This window comes from Geotrypetes seraphini, chromosome 6 (genome assembly GCF_902459505.1).
Source record: "Geotrypetes seraphini chromosome 6, aGeoSer1.1, whole genome shotgun sequence".
In the NCBI taxonomy this organism is placed as follows: Eukaryota; Metazoa; Chordata; class Amphibia; order Gymnophiona; family Dermophiidae; genus Geotrypetes; species Geotrypetes seraphini.
In genome coordinates this window covers 32548744-32575855 of record NC_047089.1, presented here as the reverse complement: position 1 = coordinate 32575855, position 27112 = coordinate 32548744, and the positions used below count along the sequence as shown (strand labels likewise).

Below are 27112 nucleotides of genomic sequence, written 5' to 3'. Positions count from 1 at the left end.
CCGGGTTAGCATCAGGGCAGGAGCGTGGAAAGCTCGCTCCTGCCCACTACACCTCTGGACCACCAGAGGATTCCAGTAGCAGAGGAAGTATGATGGACAGGGCAAGGAGGGGGGACAGGGTGGAGAGCCTGGGAGGGAGGGAGGGAAGGGGGATGTGTGCAGTGCCTGGCAGGGAAGAGGCTGGGTGCAGAGCCTGATGGGGGGGAGGGAAGGGGCACTGAGTGCAGATCCCGGCAGGGCAGGGCACTTGAATATTAAGCCGCCCGACTTATATTCGAGTCAACCATTTTTTCCCTCCTTTTGGGGAGAAAAATGGGGGTCTCGACTTGTATTCGGATCAACTTATATTCGAGTATATACGGTAAGCACTATTTCAGAATTGTACATTTTCACTCAGTGTTTGCCTGGAATTCAATGCAGACTTTGTATGTTTAACGTAAAATTAAAAACAAAGACATCAAACCTTTCAAGCACTTCTATATCAAAACAGAAGCGTTTGTCGATCGAGTCCGTTTTCCTCCGGATGCAGGTTTTTAACTTGAACATCTCAGGTGGACTTGTGACCAAACCATTCTATTAGGAAAAAGAAGAGTGTGTCGCTTCAGAGAAACTCATCAAATGCCCTGTGCTATGACAAATAACTAACGAGCTCAGTAAAATCAAATAATTCTACTCAGGCCTCTCCTTCCTCATGCATTAACATTATTCCCCTTCTGTATAGGCAACACAGTATAAATAAAATGAAGTCCCCTCATGGGCAGGTGGCAGCTTAGATCTGTTATCTAACAGTACACAGGCACGGACCTAGAGTGGGTATGAAATAGAGAGTTGCACGGGGACAGAAATCCCACCCATACCCGCCAGGATCCTCTCCGTCCCCACCCGTTCCCGCCAGGATCCTCTCCGTCCCCACCCGTCCCCGTCAGGATCCTCTCCATCCCCGCCAGGATCCTCTCCATCACCACCTGTCCCTGTCAGGATCCTCTCCATCCCCGCCAGGATCCTCTCCATCCCCACTCATCCCTGTCAGGATCCTCTCCATCCCCACCCATCCCCGCAAGGAATTACCTCCATCCCTGCCCGTCCCCATAAAAAGCAGCAATTACTTCTGACAGGATCATCAAGTCCACAGTTTCTTTTGTGTTTGCGTTGCTGTTTTCCTTGTGGAATCTCTTTGGTGGAACCCTTTTTTTGTTTTCTGTTCAGGTAATTAACTTATAAACCCCCCTCTTTTACTAAGGCTGACATGTCCATTATATTATATGGACGAACCCTGCTTCCAAAGCCTTCCATTCCCGTGGGAGTCCCGTTGGCTAGAGGGGGGTCCCCGTGGGAGTCCCGTGGGCCAGAGGGGGTCCCTGTGGGAGTCCCGTGGGTTAGGGGGGATTCCCGCGGGACCCACAGGATTCCCGCGATCCCCATTCCCATGCAGACCTCTTGTATGAAACTGATTATTCCAAAAAAGTAAGGCAATTATGGATTACGTCAACACTGACTATTTATCAATAAAGATACCCTCTGCCCGATATTCCAAAGCAGTTATCCAGTTAAGTAGTATTTGCCACCTGTGTAAATTCCATGGGCTGGGGGCATCCAACAATTTTTAGTGGCATTATCTGGATAATGACTCTGAAAATCATTACAGACCACCTTGGCGTTATCCAGGGCAAGAGGCAGTAATATTTAGTTCTGCTATCCTACTACCACTATTTACCACTTATGTAGCGCTGAAAGGCATATGCAGCACTGTACAATTTGACATTTAATAGACGGTCCCTGCTCGGAAGAACTTACAATCGAACTTGGACAGACAGACATGACATATAGGCGGGCTTTTTAACTTGGCCTTGAACACTGCCAGAGACAGAGCCTGCCGTAGGGATTCAGGCAGTTTGTTGCAAAATTTACCCCTATTGCTACTTGAAATTTTCTCTCTCTTACAAAACTAAAAGAAATAATCCCCCCCTCCGCCCGGGTCAATATTAAGGTGGCTTCTATTTCAGTTTTCATTATCTGCAGTTCATGTGTATGGAGGTTATTTTGCTGGTTTTCTGAGGTATACCTGATACTTAGCACCGCTATCCGGAGAGCAGCCCGCACTGAATATCTGGGAACATTTTTAAACCCCGCAGTCAGTAGATAAAACCACCAACTGAAGAATTTGAATATTGACTTGCCTATTGTTATCATGCTAGTCTTTTGCCAAGTTCTCTTTACTGTGAAATGAAGCTGAATTGTTAGTCACAAGGTGCCGGATTCTGCAACCGGCGCCAGTCGCATGTCAATCGAGCACCGGCGTCGGTTGCAGAATCGTGGCCAGGTTATACATAGGTGCCAGACATGTAGGCCAGGGTTTTGAAAGCCTACATTTACGGCACCTATGTTTGACGTGAATTGCTTCTACGGAGGTGCCTGCCAGCGTCTAACCAAGCCTCTGTTGACCTTAGGTGCTGGTAGGCACCTCCGTAGATGAGATTCTGGTGCCAGAAATATAGGCACCAGCAGTAGCCTATCTTTTTTTGTTTAATGCGATTTTAATTGCTTTAAACAATGCGGTCAATTACTGTGTCGCTTAAAAGCAATTAAACCAATTAATGTAGGTTGCGTTAGGGCACCTAACCCTGCCTATTTTCTGGTGCCGCTTCCAGAATCAGGGCCAAAATCTAACATGCAATCACAAATATTATGCTAACACTGTTCCAAAGTTCCCAGCCAAATTTTCTAGTGTTAACTTGTATTCCAGGTACTTTTATAATAATAAAAGGTTTTCAAATGGAAGGCAGTCCAAAGAAATTGATGGAGAAATGACAGACGAGATTAAACGCAACTGCAAGGGAGGCAACACAGTTATCATGGGTGACTTCAACTATCCAGGAATAGACTGGAACCTAGGCATCTCCGGCTGCATTAGAGAGACCAAGTTCTTGGATGCTGTAGGCGATTGTTTCCTGGAACAACTTGTCAAGGAAAATACTAGAGGAAATGCAATTCTGGACTTAATTCTAAATGGCCTGCGAGGACCAGCACAAGATGTAGAAGTAGAAGGGACGCTGGGAAGCAGTGATCACAATATGATCCGCTTTGATCTTGGCGCAGGGGAGAAACATCGGTCCAAAACGACAGCCACGGCACTGAACTTCCAAAAAGGGAATTACGAAGGGATGAGGCTCATGGTAGGGAAGAAGATTAAGAAGAGGATAAGCACTGTAAAAACGCTAGAGCAAGCTTGGTTCCTTTTTAAGGACACAGTCACTGAGGCGTAAAATATATATATACCGCGTATCAACAAGGGATCCAAGAGGAAAAAGAACAAAGAACCAGAGTGGCTCACTGTAGAGGTGAAGGAAGCAATCAGAGACAAGAAAACTTCATTTAAGGAATGGAAAAGGTCAAAAACGGATGAAAACTAGAACAAGCACAAACAACATCAACGCAGGTGCCATAAGGCGGTAAAAGGGGCCAAAAGAGACTACGAGGAAAAAATAGCCAAGGAGGCGAAGAACTTCAAGCCTTCTTTCGATATATTAAGGGGAAACGACCCGCAAAGGAAGTGGTGGGACCGTTGGATGACCATGGAATAAAGGGAGCACTAAAGGAGGACAAAGCAATCGCTGACAAACTGAACACATTTTTTGCATCTGTATTTACCGAAGAAGATGTACACAGCATCAGGCTATATGCTGGAAACGAAGATGGAAAGCTGACAGGATTGACGGTCAGTCTAGAGGAGGTATGTAGGCAGATTGATAGGCTTAAGAGTGATAAATCCACGGGACCGGATGGCATCCATCCGAGGGTCATCAAGGAACTGAAAGGGACCATAGCTGAACTGCTTCAACTAATAGCCAATCTGTCAATCAAATTGGGAAAGATTCCGGAAGACTGGAAGATAGCGAATGTTACACCTATCTTCAAGAAAGGTTTGAGGGGAGATCCGGGGAACTACAGACCGGTGAGTCTGACCTCTGTACCGGGAAAGATGGTAGAGTCACTGATAAAGGACAGCATCATTGATAACCTTGACGGAAACGGGCTGATGAGGACCAGTCAGCACGGTTTTAGCAAAGGCAGATTGTGTTTGACGAACTTGCTGCACTTCTTTGAGGGAGTAAACAGACAGATAGACAAGGGCGATCCAGTCGACATTGTATATCTGGATTTTCAGAAGGCGTTCGACAAGGTTCCACATGAACGACTACTTCGGAAAATTGCAAGCCATGGAATTGAGGGTGAAATACTCACATGGATTAAAAACTGGCTAGAGCATAGGAAACAGAGAGTGGGGGTAAATGGACAATACTCGGACTGGAAGAGCGTCACCAGTGGGGTGCCGCAGGGCTCGGTGCTTGGACCCGTGCTCTTTAACATCTTTATAAATGATCTGGACATAGGTACGACGAGCGAGGTGATTAAATTTGCGAATGATACAAAGTTATTCAGAGTAGTAAAGATGCAGGGGGATTGCGAAGATCTGCAACGTGACATAATCAAGCTCGAGGAATGGGCATCGACATGGCAGATGAGGTTCAACGTGGATAAGTGTAAAGTGATGCATGTCGGTAACAAAAATCTCATGCATGAATACAAGATGTCCGGGGTGGTACTTGGAGAGACCTCCCAGGAAAGGGACTTGGGAGTTCTGATCAACAAGTCAATGAAGCCGTCCACACAATGTGCGGCGGCAGCAAAAAAGAGCAAACAGAATGCTAGGAATGATAAAGAAGGGGATCATGAACAGATCAGAGAAGGTTATCATGCCGCTGTACCGGGCCATGGTACGCCCTCACCTGGAGTACTGCATCCAGCACTGGTCACCGTACCTGAAGAAGGACACGGTACTACTTGAAAGGGTCCAGAGAAGAGCGACTAAGATGGTTAAGGGGCTGGAGGAGCTGCCGTACAGCGAAAGATTAGAGAAACTGGGCCTCTTCTCTCTCGAACAGAGGAGATTGAGAGGGGACATGATCGAAACATTCAAGGTACTGAAGGGAATAGACTTAGTAGATAAGGCAGGTTGTTCACCCTCTCCAAGGTAGGGAGAACAAGAGGGCACTCTCTAAAGTTGAAAGGGGATAGATTCCGTACAAATGTAAGGAAGTTCTTCTTCACCCAGAGAGTGGTAGAAAGCTGGAACGCCCTTCCAGAGGCTGTTATAGGGGGAAAACACCCTCCAAGGATTCAAGACAAAGTTAGACAAGTTTCTGTTGAACAAGAACATGCGCTGGTAGGGCTAGTCTCAGTTAGGGTGCTGAGCGGACTGCTGGGTAAGATGGACCACTGGTCTGACTCAGCAGTGGCAATTCTTATGTTCTTATATGTTCTTATGGTGTGTGGTATTTCAACATATGGCATATGGGGACAGACTTAAAGATCTCAATCTGTATACTTCGGAGGAAAGGCAGGAGAGGGGAGATATGATAGAGACGTTGAAATACCTAAGCAATATAAATGTGCATGAGTCAAATCTCTTTCATTTGAAAGGAAGCTCTGCGATGAGAGGGCCTAGGATGAAGTTAAGAGGTGATGGGCTCCGGAGTAATCTGACTAAATACTTTTTTACGGAAAGGGTGGCAGATGCGTGGAACAGTCTCGTGGAAGAGGTGGTGGAAACGGAGACTGTGTCTGAATTCAAGAGGGCCTGGGATAGGCACGTGGGGTCTCTCGGAGAGAGAAAGAGATAATGTTACTGAGGATGGGCAGACTAGATGGGCCATTTAGCCTTTATCTGCCATCAAGTTTCTATAACCATAAAGCTCTATGACATCACAATGCAAGTGTTAAGAGCCCTAGCCAATAGGGAGAGGAGAAGACAGTGGATGCTGTGGAGGGGCCATTTGGCTTTATCTGCCATCATGTTTCTATGTTTCATTACAATTCATTGTTTAGTATTGTATAGCATCATCTATGAGGCATTTTTCTGCACTTTATCACTTAAATGCAATACTGTTTCCTAAGCCAAACCTGGCTTGCCTAATCACTGCACAGGATATAAGTCAGGGATACCCAACTCTGTCCTGGGGGAACCCCAGTATAAACGAGAAGATCGCACACAACAAACGGACAATTTATTGACGATCAGTTGAACATGTGCCCAATGTGGCAATGTTTTTCCTAAAGATAGGCTGCGTTAGAGGGATTAGAACCAAAGGGAATCAATGAACGACACCGACGTCTAAAGCTAATAAAGCTTAGACAATACCCACAGTAATCACAGCAGGAATGCACACAGCATATACAAGGAAGCAGTGTATGCAAATCAATCTCATGCCTATGCCTTGTGGATATCCTGAAAAACCTCACTGGCTGGGGTTGTCCCAGGACAAGTTTGGGAATCACTGTGGTAAGCATTATTCTGTGGTTCACATACTTCAATGCACACGAAACGCCCACTTATTCACCTTTCCCTCCCTAAAAGGCTGCCTCTACAAAAGAATCATTGATAGAACCCTAGCATTGCAAGTGGGCAAATGGAACAATTGCCTAACTGCCCTCATCTCCAACTCTCCGCCCTACCACCTGTTCAGGAAGTCACTAAAAACCTACCTCTTCGACAAATTCCGCTATCTCTGCCTTCCCTCTTTCCCTGCACCCTCCCGACCTCGATATGCCTCCAATCCCTCTGACTTCGCCCTCCTTACCAAGCCACTTATGGCCTCTCTTACTCAATCTCTGTTTTTATCTCATTGCCCTGCCTTTGTCAGGCCTCCATAGTATATGCCTTCTCATTGCCATATATGTAACATCGCTGTAAATGTAACACCGCTATAATATGTAACATCGCTGTAAATGTACAGTCTCTTCTATAGTTAACCGCATTGAACTTCCATGGTATTGCGGTATACAAGAATAAAGTTATTATTATACCACTGGGATAAAAACTAACCTGTTAAAATAAGGCTCATGTCTTTCTGATATGCAGCAATGATACTCACCACTTTCCCTCCTGATTTCGTTTCAGATACACTCATCGTGAATGTTTTATTTCCTTTATCGTAAGTACAGTAATGCCGTATCCATGTGAATCCCAGAGGCCCTAGAAGGAACAGATGCTGTTATGATACTGTACTATAAAAAAGAAAATATCCAATTTATAATTTTCCAAAAACAAAGTGCAACTCCAGATTAACAGCGAGTGAGACATTTCTGCTTCTCCAGTAACAGTTTAATGCAAACACTTGTGTGGTCTCAAAAACTCTTGAACTGCTTCATTGGTTTCAATGGCTCAAGCAGAGACTGCCGGCATCTGAAGGCACAAATCTGTCTTTTAAACTGCTCAGAAACAGTGGGCATTTCCCTCTTCCCCAGAGGGCTTATGGTTTCAATTTATATCTGAGGCAAGAGAGAGTGAAGTAACTTGTCCCAAATCATATGGAGCATCCATGGCCAAAGTGGGATTTGAACCCCCAACTTTCCTGGTTTTCAGTCAGCATTCTAAACTAGGCACGTTTGCCAATTTCCATATAATAGGTCTCCAATAGATGCAAATGTACAGTATATTCAGTAGGGCAATCCTGAAAACTTGATTGGTTTTAGCTGTGCCTCCAGGTGAGCATTCAGTTTTCTTAATCCCATCCTTGGGACAAACCTAGCCAGTTATGTTTTCAAGGTACCACAATGAATATGTCTTAGATTTGATGGAGGTCGTGCATGCAAATGTTATCTCATGCATATTCAGAGTGGTTATCCTGTAAACCGGACTGGCTGGGTGTTGAGAACTCTTGCTTTAGACCAGTGGTTCTTAAACCTGTCCTGGGGGACCCCCCAGCCAGTTGGGTTTTCAAGATATCCCTAATGAATATACATTTCAATTAAATACTACATACCAAGAAAAGCTAATCACATAATTTTTCCAAATTATTAAACCATTTTTTAATTAAATTTTTAAAATATTTCATATAAATACTATCTATCACCCAAATCACATCACATTTCATACATCTATCACATAAACAGAGCCCACCAGCTCACGCAACCCATTAAAATTATACTTGTGCAGTTCCATTGAATGTTCACCCGTATAACCAGGTGTAGTAGTAACCAGCGTAAATAGCGCTTGACTTTCTTTGTTGCGTCTATTCATCAAGCTTGATTATCGTGCATGATTTGAAAAATTTGTGGCATTGTGGAACAGTAAACAACAACTTGATACATGGAAATCAAGTGATTGATGAATAGATGCAACAAAGAAACATCAAGCGCAATTTACGCTGGTTACTGCTACACCTGGTTATAAGGGTGAACATTCAATGGAATTCACAAGTATAATTTTAACGGGTTGTGTGAACTGGTGGGCTCTGTTTTTGTGATAGATGGATGAAATGTGATGTGATTTGGGTGATAGTATTTGTATGAAATATTTTAAAAATGTAATACAAAAATGGTTTAATAATTTAGAAAAATTATGTGATTATTTTTTCTTGGTATGTAGTATTTAATTAAATAATAAGTAAAGCTATTGAAAGCTACTGATAAGTCCTAGCGGGGGTTGTGTAATGAATATACATGAGGCAAATTTGCATATAATAGAGGTGGCAGGCATGTAAATCTGTCTCATACATATTCATTAGGGATAGAGTGCTCCCCCGCGAATTCGCGGTCCTGGTCATTTGCAGTATTTTCTGACAGCGAATGACCGGGCAGGAGAGGGCAGCCGGAGCACCGGCGAGTGAAGGAAATCACTCGCGGTATGCTCCGACTGCCTCTTCATGTACTAAAGTCGGGCCTCACCAATCAGGAGCTGCTTTGACAAGCAGCGCTGTACATTCTAACACGCAAAAGACAGTCCCTGCTCAGAAGAGCTTACAATCTAGTTTAGACAGGACATTTCAGGGTTGGGGAGATCTAATCTAATCTAAGGCTTGGCTTTATATACTGAGCCATCATTCTAAGAAAGCTCGACTCGGTTTACAATAATTAACTTAAAATAAAAACCATAAAAAATAAGACTAAATTTTGGGAAATTAATTTTCAAAGTGTTTAGTAAATAAAGTAGTTTTTAAAGATTTGCGAAAAAATTGAAGTGAGCCGGAACTCCTTAAAAGAAATGGAAGATCACTCCAAAGTTGAGAAAACTTAAAGATCAGAGATTGACTAAAAATCTTGGGTATAGGTATCTGAGTGAGTGGGAGTTAAGAGCTGAACGCAATTTCAAAAATCATAAACCATAATAACAGCACATCAAAGAGAAAAGGCTTGGCGCATGGCCCTAAAATAGCTATGATTTTCAGGTTTAATGTGTATAGATATTAAGTTCATTCTTAGACTGAATAGATGCAGATATATTTCTTTCAAATTGAAAACCAAATATCTGTTTGTGGATCACATGAGCTAGAGCTGAGAGATGCAGGCTAGGAATTGAGATTAAAAAAATAAAAGGAACCGTTCCTCCATGTGTCATCTGTACTAACAAAATATCAACTTTATTGTTCTATGAGAAATATCTGCAAAGCTGGCAGGGGCGATGGGGCGGCAGTGACTGGATGAGCAGAAGGATACGCCCGCAAACGCTCCTACAGCCACTTCATTCCCCAACTCTGGAACCAACTCCCCCCTCAACTCAGACTACAGAACTCACTAATGACATTCCAGAAAATGGTTAAGACTCTCCTCTTCAACTAAAGGTCACCCTCAGTCTACACCCAACCCCCTTAAGCCCCACCTCTACCCTTCTTTCTCCATTCTAATCTTCTGTCTAAATTTCTGTATAGTCCACTCTCAGCCTATACTGAAATAACTTGAATCTAAACTAAACTACTTATATTTAAACTACTGTTCTTAATTTGCTGTATAGTCCCTATATCTAAACTGCTGCACAGTCTCGTATGTCCAAGTATTTAAATCTACTGTATAATCTTGTATGTCCATTTCACGCCATTGTGAATGTTTACTTGTAAACCGTTCTGAGCTACTGGGAGGACGGGATAAAAATCTAAATAAATAAATAAAATAAAGATAGCCCTAGAAGGGAGAAAGAGAGTGTGTGTGTGTGCACCATATGCCTGGAAAAGACTGTCTGAGTCCATATGTCAAGCTCCATCTCTGGCAGTATTCAAATCCAGGCTAAAAGCCCACTTTCTCCAAGGTTGCTTTTAACTCTTAACCCGCCACTCATTTCTAAAGCACCCATGCTTCAGAAACTCCCTAACCCCCCCCCCAATTGTCCTGTTGGCCTTTTTTATTAGATTGTAAGCTCTCTTGAGCAGGGAATATCTCTTGAATGTTTCAATGTACAGCACTGTATATGTCTAGAAATGCTATACAAATGTTAACTAGAAGTAGCTAAATCTCCTTTCTCAGTCAAAATTACCTCAAGAGTATCGTTCCTTTTCTGCACATATACAGGAAGACATTTTGGTGTCAGGTCAAAAGCGCGCCGGGACAAAGGCGCGCGCAGACAACTGAGCGTAACGCGGAGCCGCGCGCCGAAGAAAATGAATGTTTTAAAGGGCTCCGACGGGTGTGTGGGGCTCCGACGGGCTTTACTCCCACTTTACTTTATACAGATCGCGCCCCATTGTGGGGGCGTTGTAACCCCCCACATTTTACTGAAAACTTCACTTTTTCCCTAAAAAACAGGGAAACAGTTAAGTTTCCATTATAATGAGGGGGGTTACAACCCCCCAAACCCCCCACAACGCCGCCGCGATCTGTATTAAGTAAAGTGGGGGGTTCCCCAACAAAACCCCCCGTCGAAGCCCCTAAAAACACTCTTTTTCTTCGGCGCGTGCTTCCATCTTGCGCTCAGTTGTCGGCGCGCGTCTTTGTCTTCGGCGGTTTTGTCTATGAACCGACATTTAAAAAAAAAAATACATCACAATGTTCTTAAGACTGGGAGGCTAGCTGTGTAAATTCTGAGTATAACGCGAGAAGCTAAAGCTACATTTATATTTTCAGGACTCCCACAGTTTTCCCTCGATAAATGAACACAATAAAGATTCCTGTGTGTTACTGGAACACTTGTAAACTTTGAGCATTCTGTATGAACTGAATCTCAGTCTGAGATTAGATTTTTACAACTCTAAATAAAAAATCAAGCCATTTTTTTTCCCCCCCTAAGGTTCTGCCAGGTAGAAGACCGCTGGGTTCTACAAGACCAGCCATAACTTTATGGAACATCTGCTCGCTCCTCTAATGTCCCATTTCATTTATATGCTAGATGTAATTCCTCGGCCTATCTCTGAAATCTGTACTAGTGGGAACCCTTGTGGACAATCTGTTCTCGGACAGATGCAACTGGATGTGTTTTTTTCAGATTGTCCTTTTGATTAGTTATACATATAAGGCCAAAACACACAGCTGCAAGAGAGACATCACAAAACAGAGTCAAATACATGAACAGGAAGTAAGGCACCAAGGCTTTGAGAGCAGTACAGGCCCATCTTAGTTCAATTTATTTGATATACCCGCCATATATATTTCTCCTCCATCGCCAATATTAACAGAAGCTCAATGAAAACGGTTTACAATTTAAAAAGGGAGGGAGGGAAATAGTAAAACAATGAGAAAAATTTACTAAGACACATGAACCAACAACACAAAACCAACAGATACAAAAGGAATAGTAGGTAAGGAAAGATTACAGTATATATCAAGGGAAGAAGGAACACAAATGGGTAAGTATTGGGGGAAAAGCTACACTCCCTTCTGAGACTAAAGGGATCAAGTTTAGTAAATCAGTGCCAAGTCAATGAGCTACTCATATACATGTTTATAACAAGAGCTTGCTATTGACAAAGGTCCCAAAAGAAGAAAAATCATTGCATACTGATATCGCTTAAAATTTTGTTTTCTTCAAGGGCCAGTAGTAAAATGCTCTCAAGCTATTCTCTGCGCTTCAGAGTCCTCAGACACAACCCTTCATCCTCCTACAGCTGTGCGGTTTACAAAGAGATAGACCCAGGTTATCACAGCAAGCAACGTTTCAAAACGATGGTGGCGGCTACACTCAATAAAAGTGAATATCCACTCCTCAGAGTATTTATTTTCTTTTCTATCTAAGCAATTCTAGGCAGCTTACAAAATAATAGACACAATCAGGTGAGGGAGAAGGGTCTAGGACAGGGGTGCCCAAATGGTCGTTTGCGATCGACCAGTAGATCGCAAAGGCCAACGCGAGTCGATCGCGTTGCCTTTGCGATCTTGTTCTTCCTGCCTCCCCGAGCCAGGCCAGGCGCGTACAAGCGCCTGACCCCCAAGCCTTCACCTCCGATGTCAATTCTGACGTTGGAGAGGAAGTTCTGGGCCAGTCAACTGCTGCCTGGCTGGCCTAGAACTTCCTCTCCGATGTTAGAACTGACGTCGGGGGAAGGCTTGTGGGCCTGGCGCTTGTATGTGCCAGACTTGGCTCGGGGAAGCATGAAGAAATTGGCGTAGTGGCTTGGGGGGGGGGGGAGGGCTAGAGAAAGAATTGGGGAACTGGAGAAATCGGTGTGATGGCTTGGGGGGAGAGAGAAAGACAGAAATAAAGAGGGGGGCAGAGAGAGAGAGAAAGAAAGACAGGCAGGCAGGGGGAGAGAGAAAGACAAAAATAAAGAGGGGGGCAGGGGGAGAGAGAAAGAAAGAGAGACAGAAAGAAAAGGGGAGGGGCAGAAAGAAAGGCAGAAATAAATAAATATTGGATTTACAGAAGAAGGAAGTGCAACCAGAGACTCATGAAATCACCAGACAAAAAGATAGGAAAAATGATTTTATTTTCATTTTAGTGATCAAAATGTGTCTGTTTTGAGAATTTATATCTGCTGTCTATATTTTGCACTAAACTGCAATAGTGTTTTTTAGCGCAGGGAGCCTATGAGCATCCGGAGCTGCGAGGGGCATTCAGCGCAGCTCCATGTGCTAAAAACCGCTATCGCGGTATAGCAAAAGGGGAGGGGGTATATTTTTCTATTTTTGTATAGTTGTTACTGAGGTGACATTGCATATTTTAAAGTCATCTGCCTTGACCTCTGGAAAAAAAAACCCTGAATACAAATGATAATTAACATTTTCTCTGTGCACAGTGTGCTTTGTGTTTTTTTTAAATTTTATTGTTGGTAGATCATTTTGACTTGGTCATTTTAAAAGTAGCTCGCAAGCCATAATAGTGTGGGCACCCCTGGCCTAGGACAATCCATCGTCGCCAATTAAGAGCCGTCAGTTCAGTGCGGCTCTTTCATTGTGGAGCAAGTTCAATGCAGCCCTCCCTCATATGCACCCTTTCGCTACTTAAACAGTTACACTTTCATTACCAAAACATGTGGCTTATGTGGCGGGGGGGCAATACCCCCCTCCCGGATCAGCACCCCACCTCGGTCCAGCATGTCATGTGATGCATGTACTTTTATTCAGCATGTTACATGTGCATGTATCTCAATTTACACCTCTACCTCGATCCAGCATGTCCTGATCAACTCCCCACCCCCACCCTGACCAGCACTCCACGTCGATCCAGCATGTCAAAGTGCCGCGCTGAACTTATCCCACAATGAAAGGGCCACACTGAATAGTCATAGAAACATAGAAGATGACGGCAGAAAAGGGCTACAGCCCATCAAGTCTGCCCACCCCACTGACCTATCCTCTTAAGTCTATACCTGTTGACCGATATTCTAGTTCGACCCTCGTAGGGATCCCACATAGGTATCCTATTTATTCTTAAAGTCCAGCACGCTGCTGGCCTCGATCACCTGCGCTGGAAGCTCATTCCAACGGTCAACCACTCTTTCTGTGAAGAAATACTTCCTGATGTCGCCATGAAATTTCCCGCTTCTGAGTTTGAGCGGATGCCCTCTAGTGGCAGAGGGTCCCCTGAGAAAGAAGATATCATCTTCCACCTCGATACGTCCTGTGATGTATTTAAATGTCTCAATCATGTCTCCCCTCTCCCTACGTTCTTCTAGAGTGTAGAGCTGTAGTTTGTTTAGTCTCTCCTCGTACGAGAGACCTTTGAGCCCCGAGATCCTCCTGGTGGCCATCCGTTGAACCGACTCGATTCTAAGCACATCTTTACGGTAATGTGGCCTCCAGAATTGTACACAGTATTCCAGATGAGGTCTCACCGTGGTTCTGTACAATGGCATTATGACTTCAGGCTCCTTGCTGACAAAGCTTCTACTGATACATCCCATCATCTGCCTTGCTTTAGATGAAGCCTTCTCCACTTGATTGGCAGTTTTCATGTCAGTTTTCTCGTTCCGCCGAAGTACTAGTTAAAGTTTCTCCATTCAAGGTGTAATTTCTGCACGGATTACCGCTACCGAGGTGCATAACCTTACATTTCCCAGCGTTGAAGCCCAGCTGCCAGGTCGAGGACCATCTTTCTAATGTAAGCAGGTCCTGTGCCATACTATCCTGTAAATTACATTCACTTACTATATTGCATAGTTTAGCGTCGTCGGCGAATAATGTTATTTTACCCTGAAGCCCCTGAGTCAGATCCCCTATGAATATGTTGAATAGAAGTGGGCCCAGGACTGAACCCTGCGGTACTCCGCTGGTCACCACCAGTCCTGCGCTGAACTGGCGGTTCTTAATCGGCGGCGATGCATGGGCTGCTTTGAACTGCTAGCTTTTAAAGGGCCGCAATGAAGTGCCCCGTTCTGAGGGCGAATAGACAAAATGAAATTAATATGAGTGTGTTCAATTTGGAAGTGGGTCGTGAGATGAGCAGTAGAGCTGGCACCTATGCAGGTTAGAACTGCTGCCAGGGGGAAGCTAATACAAATTCTGAGTTCTAGGCATGGTTCAAAGGCTCTCTTACAGAGAGAAAAAGCCTCATGCTCCTACCGTTCCCTTCAACCACAAGGGTCTGCCGTTTACTGGTAGCATCTCTCAGTCCGTGTGTAGCACTGTTCTTGGTTATACTGCTATACTCCTCCAAGGAGGTCACAGAATTGTTGGCTGTTAGACACATCAAAGGGGAATGTTTTACAATATGTACAGACCAAAAATTCATGTTTCTCTATAGCTGGACCATTTATGTGGAATGCACTGCCTGGGACCTTATGGTTTTGTAGAAATCTATTGCAATTTAGAAAGTTGCTTGTTTGTTCAAGCTTTTTTTTAGCTAATATTCTGCTTCTTGAGTTAATATTTTACTTTCTGAATATTATCTTTTTTGCTGGTTATTAGATCTGAAATGAATATTTGTAGCTTATGAGAAATTTATTTTATTCTATGTTTAATTTTATTTTATTCTAGGTTATTTTATTTTTTTCTAGGTTATTAAACTGTAATAATGTGTGTTTATTGTTAATATTATATTGTATGCATTGGGAGTGGATATCTGAAAATAATAAATATATTAAAAAAAAGATTTGTGTTGCTTGATTGAATTAATGTAGTAGATGAGCGGTTGAGATGTAATTTATAGATTGAGATGGTATAATCTTATGATTTTTGCTAATGTATGGGATCTTTTATGTTGTGTAAATCCTGAAATATGTATGCAATACTGTGAGCCGCCTTGGATAAAGGCGGATTTAAAATGTTTTTAAATAAAGATTTTTTTAAAAATGACAGGTTCAAAACAAAAGACACCATATACAAATATTTAGTACATTTGAAGCAGAATTGTAGTATACTGGCTTGTCTGTTTTCTTCACCAGCTTTTCAACACATTCCCTAAAGCCCCATATAATACCTACAAGTAAGATCAAGGAATCCTTTTTCTATGGTTAGAGCAGTCAGTAAAACAGAATGCCAGCTCTGGTGTCAAAATAACTGGAAGGGAAGTTACAAAATTAGGCATGGATGAAAAAATGTAATTCAAACCAGTTGGACTGGCTTGATGGCTGAGCAACACGGCAGATACTAGTATGGATTATTCAATCCTGACTCAGCCCCTGGGGTCGCAGCAGCCTCGGTCTCAAGGGAGAGCGCCCAAGGCTACTCAGCTGGGCTCTAAGACTGGCTTGTGTCTGGTTTTGGAGAGCTTAGGCCCCTTCTTATCTTTCAGGAAGGCTCAGAAGACAGTTTTCTTCGCCAGACGTTTTGGAAATGAACTATTCTACTTTTCCCAAATTAGATTTCTGTTGTTCTGTTCTTTTAATAATAATAATAATAATAATAACAGCTTATATACCGCAATACCGTGAAGTTCTATGCGGTTTACAAAGATTAAGTAAAGGTACAAATTGATTGACTTTAAGAGGGGAGGAAGAAAGAGGGTTAATAGGACAGGAAATCCATTTTTGAAGAGAGAGTGATCAATAGAACAAGTTAATCGCTATAGAGGGGAGAGAAAAGAGAGGATCAGTTGTCTAGATACTTTAGGAACAGGTGTGTTTTCAGACGTTTCCTAAATTCCTCATAAGTAGTGGGCGAAAGCAATTGCTCTAGGTCTTTACCCCATGATGCTGCTTGGTGCGAGAGAAGATGTTCATCGGTTTTTTCAGTTTACAACCTCTCACTGGGGGGGGGGGGAAAACAAAGTTGGAATGTGAGCTTCTCTTGTGTCTGTTGGCTGAGAAGACGAAAAGGTCAGTTATATATTTAGGGGCAAGTCCGTGTAGTGCTTTGAAGCAGAAGCAGGCAAATTTAAACTTTACGCGCCCCTCCACTGGCAGCCAATGCAGCTGCCGGTAGTAGGGTGTCACGTGGTCAAACTTCCTCAGCCCAAAGATCAGTTTGACCGCTGCATTTTGCATCAATTGTAAACGCTGCATGTTCTTTTGGGAAATTGCTAAATAGGCGATGTTACAGTAGTCAAGTAGACTCAGTACGAGGGATTGGACTAGGGCTCTGAATGCCGCTGTATCGAAGTAAACTTTAATGGATCTGAGTTTCCAGAGAGTGAAAAATACCTTTCTGATCAAGGAGTCCACCTGGTCTCTCATGGTTAGGCACTTTTTGTATTGCTCAGTTCTTAATGTTAACCGAGTTGAGCACCAAATCGGTTGATGACCCGGTGCACAAAACTAAGGGCTCCTTTTATGAAGCCGCGCTAGTGGCTTTATTGCACGCACCTTTTTAGCGGGCGCTAACCCCCGCGCTAGCCGAAAAACTACCGCCTGCTCAAGAGGAGGCGGTAGCGGCTAGCAAGTTAGTGTGCGCTATTATGCGCATTAAACCGCTAACGTGGCTTCTTAAAAGGAGCCCTAAGTTTTAGTTTAATTTAGTCACGGCAACAGCTGAACTAGACAAGAAGAAACCAAGCATTCAAGTTATTGAACGGTAGGACTTTTGTTCTATACATACGTTTCTCTTGAACATACAGGTATCCTTCCATCGTCCACTGACTTGGTGGCCTGTAGTCTTGGCCTGCAGCTTTCATTCTCTGCATCAGACGTTCTACCTCTTGTCTAGTACTTTCAAAATTATTTCTTGTCTAAGGGTGGGGGAGGGGAAAAGAGAAAAATAAAATTATAAATCACCTCCAGAATAATTTCACCATAGTGAAAAAATCTAGTTAAACTTAAGACAGCTTAGAAGGATTCACTCTCATCTGTTACAGGAATCATTTTGCTGTAGTAGTACTGATTTTGACCAGAATGGACTACTGCAACTCTACTGTATGTAGGAATCTCACACACAAAAAAAAACAAACAACTGGAAAAGACTTCAGTAATTGCTGAATTCTGTAGCTTGATTTAACTTTTAAAATGGAAAAATGTGATAATGCATCCTGTTTATATCTTTTTGATGGTGCGGTCTCCAGAACTGTACATAATATTCTAAATAATAATAATAATAACAGTTTATATACCGCAATACCGTGAAGTTCTATGCGGTTTACAAAAGATTACAAGAGGTACAAAATGAGTGACCTGAAGAGAGAAGAGAGTGAGAAATAGGTCAAGAAAGTGACCTATTTCTCACACAAGAAAGTTGTTGAGAGTGACACAAGAAAGTGACACAAGAAAGTTGTTGAGAGTGGAGTGCGGGTCAGTTGTCTAGGTACTTCAGGAATAGGTATGTTTTTAGGCGCTTCCTGAATTCCTCGTAAGTGGAGGGCGAGAGCAATTGTTTTAGGTCTTTGCCCCATAATGCTGTTTGATGTGAGAGAAGGTGTTTGTAATGTTTTTTTAATTTGCAACCTCTGACTGGGGGGGAAACTAAGTTCAGGTGTGAGATTCTCTTGTGTTTGTTGGTGGAGAAGGTGAAAAGGTCTGTTATGTATTTAGGGGCTAGACCATATAGTACTTTGAAGCAGATGCAGGTGAACTTAAACTTTACGTGTGCTTCTGTTGGTAGCCAGTGCAACTGCTGGTAATAAGGAGTTACGTGATCATACTTCTTTAACCCGAAGATAAGTCTGACCGCTGCATTTTGCACAAGCTGCAGACGTCGCATATTCTTTTGGGAAACTGCTAAATAGGCGATGTTGCAGTAGTCGAGTTGACTTAGTACGAGGGATTGTACCAGGATTCTGAATGCTGACGTATCAAAATATGATTTAACGGATCTCAGTTTCCAGAGAGTGAAAAAAAACCCTTCTGATTAAGGAATCCACCTGGTCTTTCATGGTTAGGCACTGATCTAGAGTTACACCCAGTATTTTCATGGTGGACTGAATAGGGTAAATAAATGAGGTCTCACCAGAAGATATTGTTGATCTCTGCTGATTACAATTTTCATGCCATTTCAAAATAAGTCCAGTGAAACCCTTGAATAGATTTTTTCCTTTTCCCCTAGAACAAAGGGGCCCCAAACCTTTCGGGCCAAAGGATGTTTTTGAGTGAGTGAGGAAGTAGGGTGCCCATTCCCAAGTACCTTCTCCTGCATCTCCTGTCCTGAAGCCTAATGCTGCTGAGGCAATAGTTTGGGAACCCCTGATATAGACAGCAAGTGGTATTGCATTTTCTCCCCTGCCTCCCCGAGGGTGCAACACTTCTCCCTCCCTCTTCCTTTCTTTCTCCATGCTTAAACTCCCCATTCTTTTATAGCCCCTTTCCGTGTGGTCTAGCATCTCTCCCTCTCTCTTTTTCCTTTCTGTAGGGTCTCCATCTTTTTTTCCCCACTCTCCCCCATCTCCTGGAGCCTTGCATCATCTGTCTCCTCAGCTCTCCTCCAAGTCCAGCACTTCTCCCTCACCTTCTTCTTCCACTATGGTCCAACTTGCCATAATCTCCTCAACTTATTTATTTATTCAATTTTGTATACTGTTCTCCCAGAGGAGCTCAGAATGGTTTACTTGCATTTATTCAGGTACTCAAGCATTTTTCTCTGTCTGTCCCAAGGATTGGGGGGGGGGGGATTAAGTGACTTGCCCAGGGTCACAAGGAGCATTATGGGTTTGAACCCACAACCTCAGGGTGCTGAGGCTGAACCTTTAACCACTGCACCACACACTCCCACCACACACAAGTTCTTGTTCCTGACTGGGATGGGATGTAGCAGAAAGAAGGTTCTGGGTTGGCGAGAAGTACAAGTAAATTGAAGGACTGCTGGAGCTAGGGGTTAGGGGGAGAGGAGAAGGCTTGTGGTGTTAAAGGATGGAAGCAGTTTGGCATGGGGGGCATTGTGCAGACAGGAAGAAAACAGACATGTGAGCAAATGTTGGCACATGGGATGCACTGTGGGGATAAATGCTCTAGATATACAGGGTGTCCCAAAAGTCACGGCACACTTTTTTTTTCTATTTCGCTCCACGTATCATTTGGAGAGGCTTCAGGCCATCAGCAAAAGAATAGTTAGGCTTTGCAGTTTTTGTAAGAGTATCATCCCTTAACTATGGCTCGCCAATTGACATTAGAGCAGCGTTGCAAAATTGCCACTTGCATCTGAAGGTGGCTGAAAGTTATCGAAAATGGAGGCACTCATGTGGAGGGCTGTGGAGTCGGAGTCAAGGATAATTTTGGGTACCTGGAGTCGGAGTCGTGGGTACCAGAAACTGAGGCGTCGGAGTCGAAGGATTTATCTATCGACTCCACAGCCCTATATACAACTAGTCTTCAGGGCGTTGGAACGCGATGGCAAGCCTAGCAAGTAAAACTGCAGCGACTCTTTTGTTGATGCTAAGAATATGAATAAACTCAGGGCTCCTTTTACTAAGCTGTGATAGCGATTTTAGCGTGCGCTTAGCGCGTGCAGAATTGCCACGTTCACTAGATGCTAATGCCAGCATTGAGCTGGCATTAGTTCTAGCCGCGTAGCGTGGGTTTAGCGCGTGCGGCAATTCTGCGCTCGCCAAAAATGCTATCGCAGCTTAGTAAAAGGAGCCCTCAGTTTCTTGTGAAATTTTTAAGAATTTATTAAAAGTTTGTAGTGACTTTTGGGGCACCTTGTACATTGAAAATTAATCTGAAATGTGTTCACTAAAATTACTAGCTCTCAATAAACACAGGGTTGCACCAATATTAAATGCTCGATTTCCTTTGTTTTTATACTGTTTGTATTGCTGATCTGTGTTTGATTTTAGCATATTTTGTGTGTTATTCTGCTCCTCGCCTAGATTTGCGGATAGGCATGTTATAAATCAGTGTTCTTCAACCACCGGTCCATGGACCGGTACCGGTCCACAGAAATTTCCTGCTGGTCCGCAGGGCCGGCATGTGCATCGGGCCCCAGACAGTGCTCTTCAGCCGCCGATCCACGGTGCGATCGATGCAGCGTTGTCTTCGGGCCGGCTCCCTCTTCCTCAGTGCTGCAGTGCACAAAGCTGTGGGCAGCTCCTACGCGCATCCTACGCCTGAACCGGAAGCCTTCTCTCTGATGTCATAACATCAAAGGGAAGGCTTGCAGTTGAGGTCGGGATGCGCGAAGAGCTGCTGCCCACGGCTTTGTGCACTGCAGCACTGAGGAAGAGGAAACTGGCCCGAAGACAACACCGGGGGGCAGGCCAGTAGTCAAGGCACAGCATGGAGGGAGGGAAACAACAGCGGTAGGGGAAATGCTTTTATTTTTTTTTTATTTAGTGATTGATTTGTCTGTTCAGGAAGAAATGCATTTGTTTCTTTTCCTCTGGGGTTGTACTGCTTGCAGAGTCTTGCATCTTAGGGTTTGTTTGTGAATATTAGTACTTTTTTAGTTTTTGGTCCTGCATTTGCATGGGGTTATCTGTTTTCTGGTAGGAATGAATACTGAGAAGCAAACAGTGTGCTTTATGTAGTTTAATTTTGTGGTTAACCATTATGTGTTGTTAATACGATTATATTGTGTGTGTGTATATATGAAAAATGAATGGAAAAAATAGTGTTACAATTAGGACTATTATGGGGGCAGGGCGGAGATTGGGTGGAGATGGGCAGGGTCTGGTTCACGACTTAGCCCAGTGTTCTTCAACTGCCAGTCCGCGGACCGGTGCCGGTCCACAAAATAATTATTTTATTTCCGCCGGTCCATAGGTGTCAAAAGGTTGAAGAACACTGTTATAAATAATTTAAAATGAATAAATAAACAAACTCATTTAAAACCTGCTAAGTACTTGAGGCCAATGTTTGGTATTTCCAAGCGATTTTTAAGAAAACACTCGTGGGAACAGTCTACCAAATTCAGGTACTTTCCAAGTACTTTTATAATGTTCTTAGTGTGTTTCTTTTGTAAAATCAAAACATGGAGACTTGTGGCCTTTTATAAATGAACTTACTGATGAAAAGCTTCTCAGAAAAACTTACCTGCAGTTCAAAAAGAAAAGAAAAAAAATATATATCCAGGTTATATAAACAATTTGAACACTGAGCTTTGATGAAAAGTGCTGTGAGCTCTTACTAAATGATACATTTGTCTCTAAGGATTTTACAACTGAAAGGAGCTTTACAGGTTTCAGAAGTTAAATCATGAGGAAAAGTAATTGAAGGAATCCTGTTTCAGCTTACATTTTGTAAATTGAACTGAAGCTGCTGCTTGTACGGGGTAAATTCTTGTGCCAGTTCATAGCCTTCATGGTAAAAGGTAAACAGTCCCTGAAGAAATGCCAAAAGCTGTAAAGTTGGAACAAAAAGCAAATTTAATATTAACTGCTACATTATATAAACAGTAATATGCTCAGACTTCAGGTGCAAGCGTTAACCATCTGCATAGGCTAAAAGGCAGCAAAGGAAAAGCCAAGAAGAGTTCGGTTAAATATTAGATTTCAGTTATTTGCAACGCCTCTGTGATTGGTAATAAGAAACAAAGGCAGTGTAAATCAGAGGCCCCTAATATTATAGCAGTTCTCCGACAACACAAGAAGAAATGTTTTTACACTTCTCCCTCCGTATTCGCGGGGGACGTGGGGGCAGACCATAGCCGCAAATAACTTTTTCTATGTTATTCGCGGTTATTTGTAACAGCCAGCGTTTTTTGCAATTGAAACTGCGAATAACTAGAGACTCTGCAGCTGAAGGTACCTGGGAGTAGAGAGTTGCACGGGGACAGAAATCCCACCCGTCCCCGCCAAAATCCCACCCGTCCCCGTGACGAATCCCCTCTGTCCCCGCCCATCCCCGCAAGGAATCCCCTCCGTCCCCGCCCGTCCCCGCGAGGAATCCCCTCCGTCCCCACCCGTCCTGGCAAGGAATCCCCTCCGTCCTCGCTCGTCCCTATAATCTTCAGGAATAGTTATTTGATTTAATTATGCTACTGAATTCACAATTATATTTTCATACATATTTCTATCATTCCTCCAAAATGTATTATCCTATGACCCATATCAAACCCCTTACTCCCCCCACTCCCCTCCCCCTTTCCCCCTTCTATTAACATTGTATTGAAGTAATTAATTAAATTATAATAAATTATGATATTTACATACATACTTCTATCATTCCTTCAATATACATTTCTATATGACCTATTCCATCTTCCCCCTGCACCTCCCCCAGTTCTCCTTGTGGATTCGTTTAAGTAAACATATCTTTTGAAAATTGTTGATACACAATAAAAAAGATGGGGTTTGGGATTTTTTTTAACCTATGAAGTTATCTACCCTATCTAGACTGAGAGTGAAGAAACACTGTTATGGACAAGATTCTGAGGCTTTTTCCTCCTTTTCACAAAAGGCTACTATTTTTTTATTTTTTGTCACACTTTGCATGAACATTTTGTATTTAAAAAAACACTATTGCTCATCCCTGGCAATGAGTTATGTATGATACATCTAATTTACTGTTGGGGATCTGCTAGGTACTTTTTTTTTAGCTAGATAGGCCAGTGTCCATGATAGGTTGCTGAACTCAGTGCATCTTGGTCCGAGTCAGAATGGCTTTTCTTATGATACAGAACAACTTATGCCTAGGAATGGATGGTTTAGGAGAGGGAACAATGAGTCACAGCCTCTTATGGGTGGAACTGCATGAACTAGGGTTACCATGTGACTCTACAAAAAAAGAGGACGTATTGAGAGTGACATCGGGCTACACTTCCTCTGCATTCTTTCTCCTACCTGCTCTGCCGCAGCACACAGCCGACCGGAAGTCTTCCCCGATGTCAGCGCTGACGTCGGGGAAGACTTCCGGTCGGCGCTTATAGAATCCCGCCCAGCAGCACCTAGGCGTGCTTAGGCATCACTAGGCATCCTAGAGGTAGGCACTGGTACATTAGGCCGGGCTTTATTTGGCCTAATGTACCAGTTTCTAACTTGGACGTCTAGTGACGCCTAGTTAACCATGCCTACTCTTCGTCCCTAACAACGCCTACTTTTTGAGGTCGGCCTCGTTAGGCGTCCTCGCTAGGCTTCCTAAGAGTTTGGCGTCAAACTCTTAATTGGTGATTTAACCTTTTTATTTTTCATTGGCTGAAAACTGTCAAGGTCGATTACCATGCCAAGTTTTTTTTTTTTTTAAATTGAGCGCAGATGCCACCATTTGGTGTTGCTAGGCATCCTTTATTAAGGCGCCTAATGTACGAGTCCTATACAAAATCTGGCCCCTATTGTTTACTTAGGGATTCACTGAAATATGCAAATTGAGGAGGAATGTTTTTAAGTAGTATTTTTATTTATAGGCAGTCCCCAGGTTAAGAATGAGTTACATTTTTAAAGTTGTTCTTAAGTCGGATTTGTATGTAACTCAGAACTTACAGATTTTAAGATTCTTGCTGCTTAACTCTGCTCTGAGCTGACAAAAGGGCTCACTGTCCCTACCAGTGTTCCCTCTAAGGTACAACATGCACAACCACACACGAGTCATACTTAAGTCAGGCATCTGTAATTCAGGGACTGGCTGTACTTGACTCACATAAGATTATAAGAGTTACCATGCTGGGACAGACCGAAAGTCCCTCAGGCCCAGTATCCTGTTTCCAACAGTGGTCAACCCAGGTCACAAGTGCCTGGCAGAAGCCCAGAGAGTAGCAACATTCCAGAGCTGAGATTGTGATGTCATAATGCCTCATTCCACCAATGCCTAAGAGCCAACCTCATCAGTGATGTCACAATGGCTCGATTATTCCTATACAAGCAGTCCCCGGGTTAAGAATGAGTTACATTTTAAAGCTGTTCTTAAGTTGGATTTGTATGTAACTCAGAACTTGTAGAATTTAAGATTCTTGCTGCTTACCTCTGCTCCTAGTTGACAAAAGGAGCAACTGTCCCAGTGTTCCCTCTAAGGTACAGAATGCACAACCACACACTGTTCTTAATGTGCAAATACTGCTCAGTAAAATCAAATGAAGCCGCAAATGCATTCTTAAGTACGAGTCATACTTAAATTGGGTGTCTGTAACTCAGGGATTGCCTGCATTTATTTTAGGTATTTATATACTGCCTATCAAAGTTATCTAAGCGGTTTACAATCAGGTACTGAAACATTTTCCCCATCTGTCCCGGTGGGCTCACAATCTATCTATAGTAGCTGGGGCAAAGGAGGATCGAGTGACTTGCCCAGGGTCACAAGGAGCAGCACGGGATTTGAACCCACAACCTCAGGGAGCTGAGGCTGTTGCTTTAACTATTACGCCATTCTTTTTTACTTTTTCTTTTGCTAAACATAAGACATTAATTCCCATTGGATTGGATTGGATTATTTATAATCCGCCTTTTACAAGGCGAAGTACATCAACACCTTCATAAATAAACACCAATGGCATTTCAATTATTTTACAAAAATTTAAATTGACAACAACTTACATGACAAACTGATATCACAACATTAAGTATACTGTATATATTTTTATTAATTTTATGAACATACAGAAAGTGCAAGCGAAGCACTTATATTCTACCATAAAACCCTCAATGTAAAATACCTCCCCCCACCCTTCTTCCCCTCCACGCCCCCCCCCCCCCCCCATTATTCCCAAGTCTGGAAACGACATTAGAATATCATAACAGCATTAACATCACCAGACAATCCTCCTATCCCAAAAGGATCAGCTCAATGAACATAACAATTCAACAATCACTGGACATCAGAGGCATAGGAACAGGACTTGGAAGCAATATTACAGTATTTTGACTGCGGATTCTACAGTATTCCTACACTCTTACAAGTATTTGAGAACTTTGCAAACTTCTCCAGCTATAAAGTTAATTGGTCAAAGACTGAAATTCTTCTTTTTGATGACTCTACTTCTAAATAAGATTTAGCTGAATATTTGTTTCAATGGAAAGAGGACTACATTAAGAATATGGGGGTGGTGACTGGGAGAACACTTAAGGAAACTATAGGAATGAGTGAAGTTGCCTCTAATCATGCCCACTGTTAGAGAGGTGCTTTGGACAAGGCACCTAACTGTTATAGAATCACGCCTAGCAAGTTAAGCACCAAACTTTCAATTAAGTCCAATTTATGTCAATTATGAGATGTTAATCTCCAGATTCTCTAACTCGCACTAAAGTTGGCAACCGCCAATTGCATGCCACATGACGATGCCTGTTAGAGAATTGTGCCATGGCCTGCCATCAACTGATCATGGCAGTGGAATCCCTGATTATCAGAGCCAGCAGGACTTCCTGAAACAGTGGCTTTGCGGAGCTCAGCTGATTGGAGATGCCCTCTCTCCTTCCCTCCCACACACCAATCCCCCAGCCCCCCTCAAAACAGGGCCCCTTCCTGCCATGGCCGTCACCCCTTCACACCTCGTGACATCCACCGAGCCCCCCTTCCAACATCCCTACCCCCCATAATTTCTATGAAACATTGGCAGGAAAGATACCCATTCCCTCCTGCCGATGGGGCCACTTTTTCAAAATTGTGTCCCTTCCTCCTCCCAGTGCATTTTGGAATATATATATATATATACACAAACACACACATACATTTTTTTAACCAGATTCTACGATCTATGACCCTGCCCCCGGACCCACCCAGTTTCACTCAGACCCACCTTGTTTTGTCCAAGTCACGCCTTGTTCCGCCTCAATGTGGATAAGTGTAAAGTGATGCATGTCGGTAACAGAAATCTCATGCATGAATACAGGATGTCCGGGGCAGTACTTGGAGAGACCTCCCAAGAAAGGGACTTGGGAGTTCTGATCGACAAGTCGATGAAGCCATCCACACAATGTGCGGCAGCAGCAAAAAGGGCAATCAGAATGCTAGGAATGATAAAGAAGGGGATCACGAACAGATCAGAGAAGGTTATCATGCCGCTGTACCAGGCCATGGTGCGCCCTCACCTGGAGTACTGCGTCCAACACTGATCATCGTACATGAAGAAGTACACGGTACTACTTGAAAGGGTCCAGAGAAGAGCAACTAAGATAGTTAAGGGGTTGGAGGAGCTGCCATACAGCGAAAGATTAGAGAAACTGGGCCTCTTCTCCCTCGAACAGAGGAGATTGAGAGGGGACATGATCGAAACATTCAAGGTACTGAAGGGGATAGACTTAGTAGGTAAAGACAGGTTGTTCACCCTCTCCAAGGTAGAGAGAACGAGAGGGTACTCTCTAAAGTTGAAAGGGGATAGATTCCGTACAAACGTAAAGAAGTTCTTCTTCACCCAGAGAGTGGTGGAAAACTGGAACACTCTTCCGGAGTCTGTCATAGGGGAAAACACCCTCCAGGGATTCAAGACAAAGTTAGACAAGTTCCTGCTGAACTAGAGCGTGCGCTGTTAAGGCTAGTCTCGGTTAGGGCGCTGGTCTTTGACCAGAGGGCCGCCGCGTGAGCGGACTGCTGGGCATGATGGACCACTGGTCTGACCCAGCAGCGGCAATTCTTATGTTCTTAGCCCTGCCCCTCAACTTCTTCTCATGCTCGGCGCCGCGTCATGTGTTGTCACCACGTTGCATCCATGCATGCGCAGATGCGGTCCCGAGCTGGCAGCTTTTCAA

General features: G+C 43.4%; 1 protein-coding gene across 1 annotated transcript in view; it reads right to left on the bottom strand.

The window, feature by feature from the left end:
- ARHGAP42 (Rho GTPase activating protein 42) overlaps window positions 1-27112 on the bottom strand; it is a 359221-nt gene that overhangs the window by 67783 nt on the left and 264326 nt on the right. Inside the window, exons 7-10 of the mRNA XM_033949795.1 lie at window positions 21735-21839; window positions 17176-17305; window positions 6933-7033; window positions 464-573 (exon numbers count right to left, since the gene is read on the bottom strand). Of these exons, the coding sequence (XP_033805686.1) occupies window positions 464-573; window positions 6933-7033; window positions 17176-17305; window positions 21735-21839 (446 nt within the window). The remainder of the gene's footprint in view (window positions 1-463; window positions 574-6932; window positions 7034-17175; window positions 17306-21734; window positions 21840-27112) is intronic.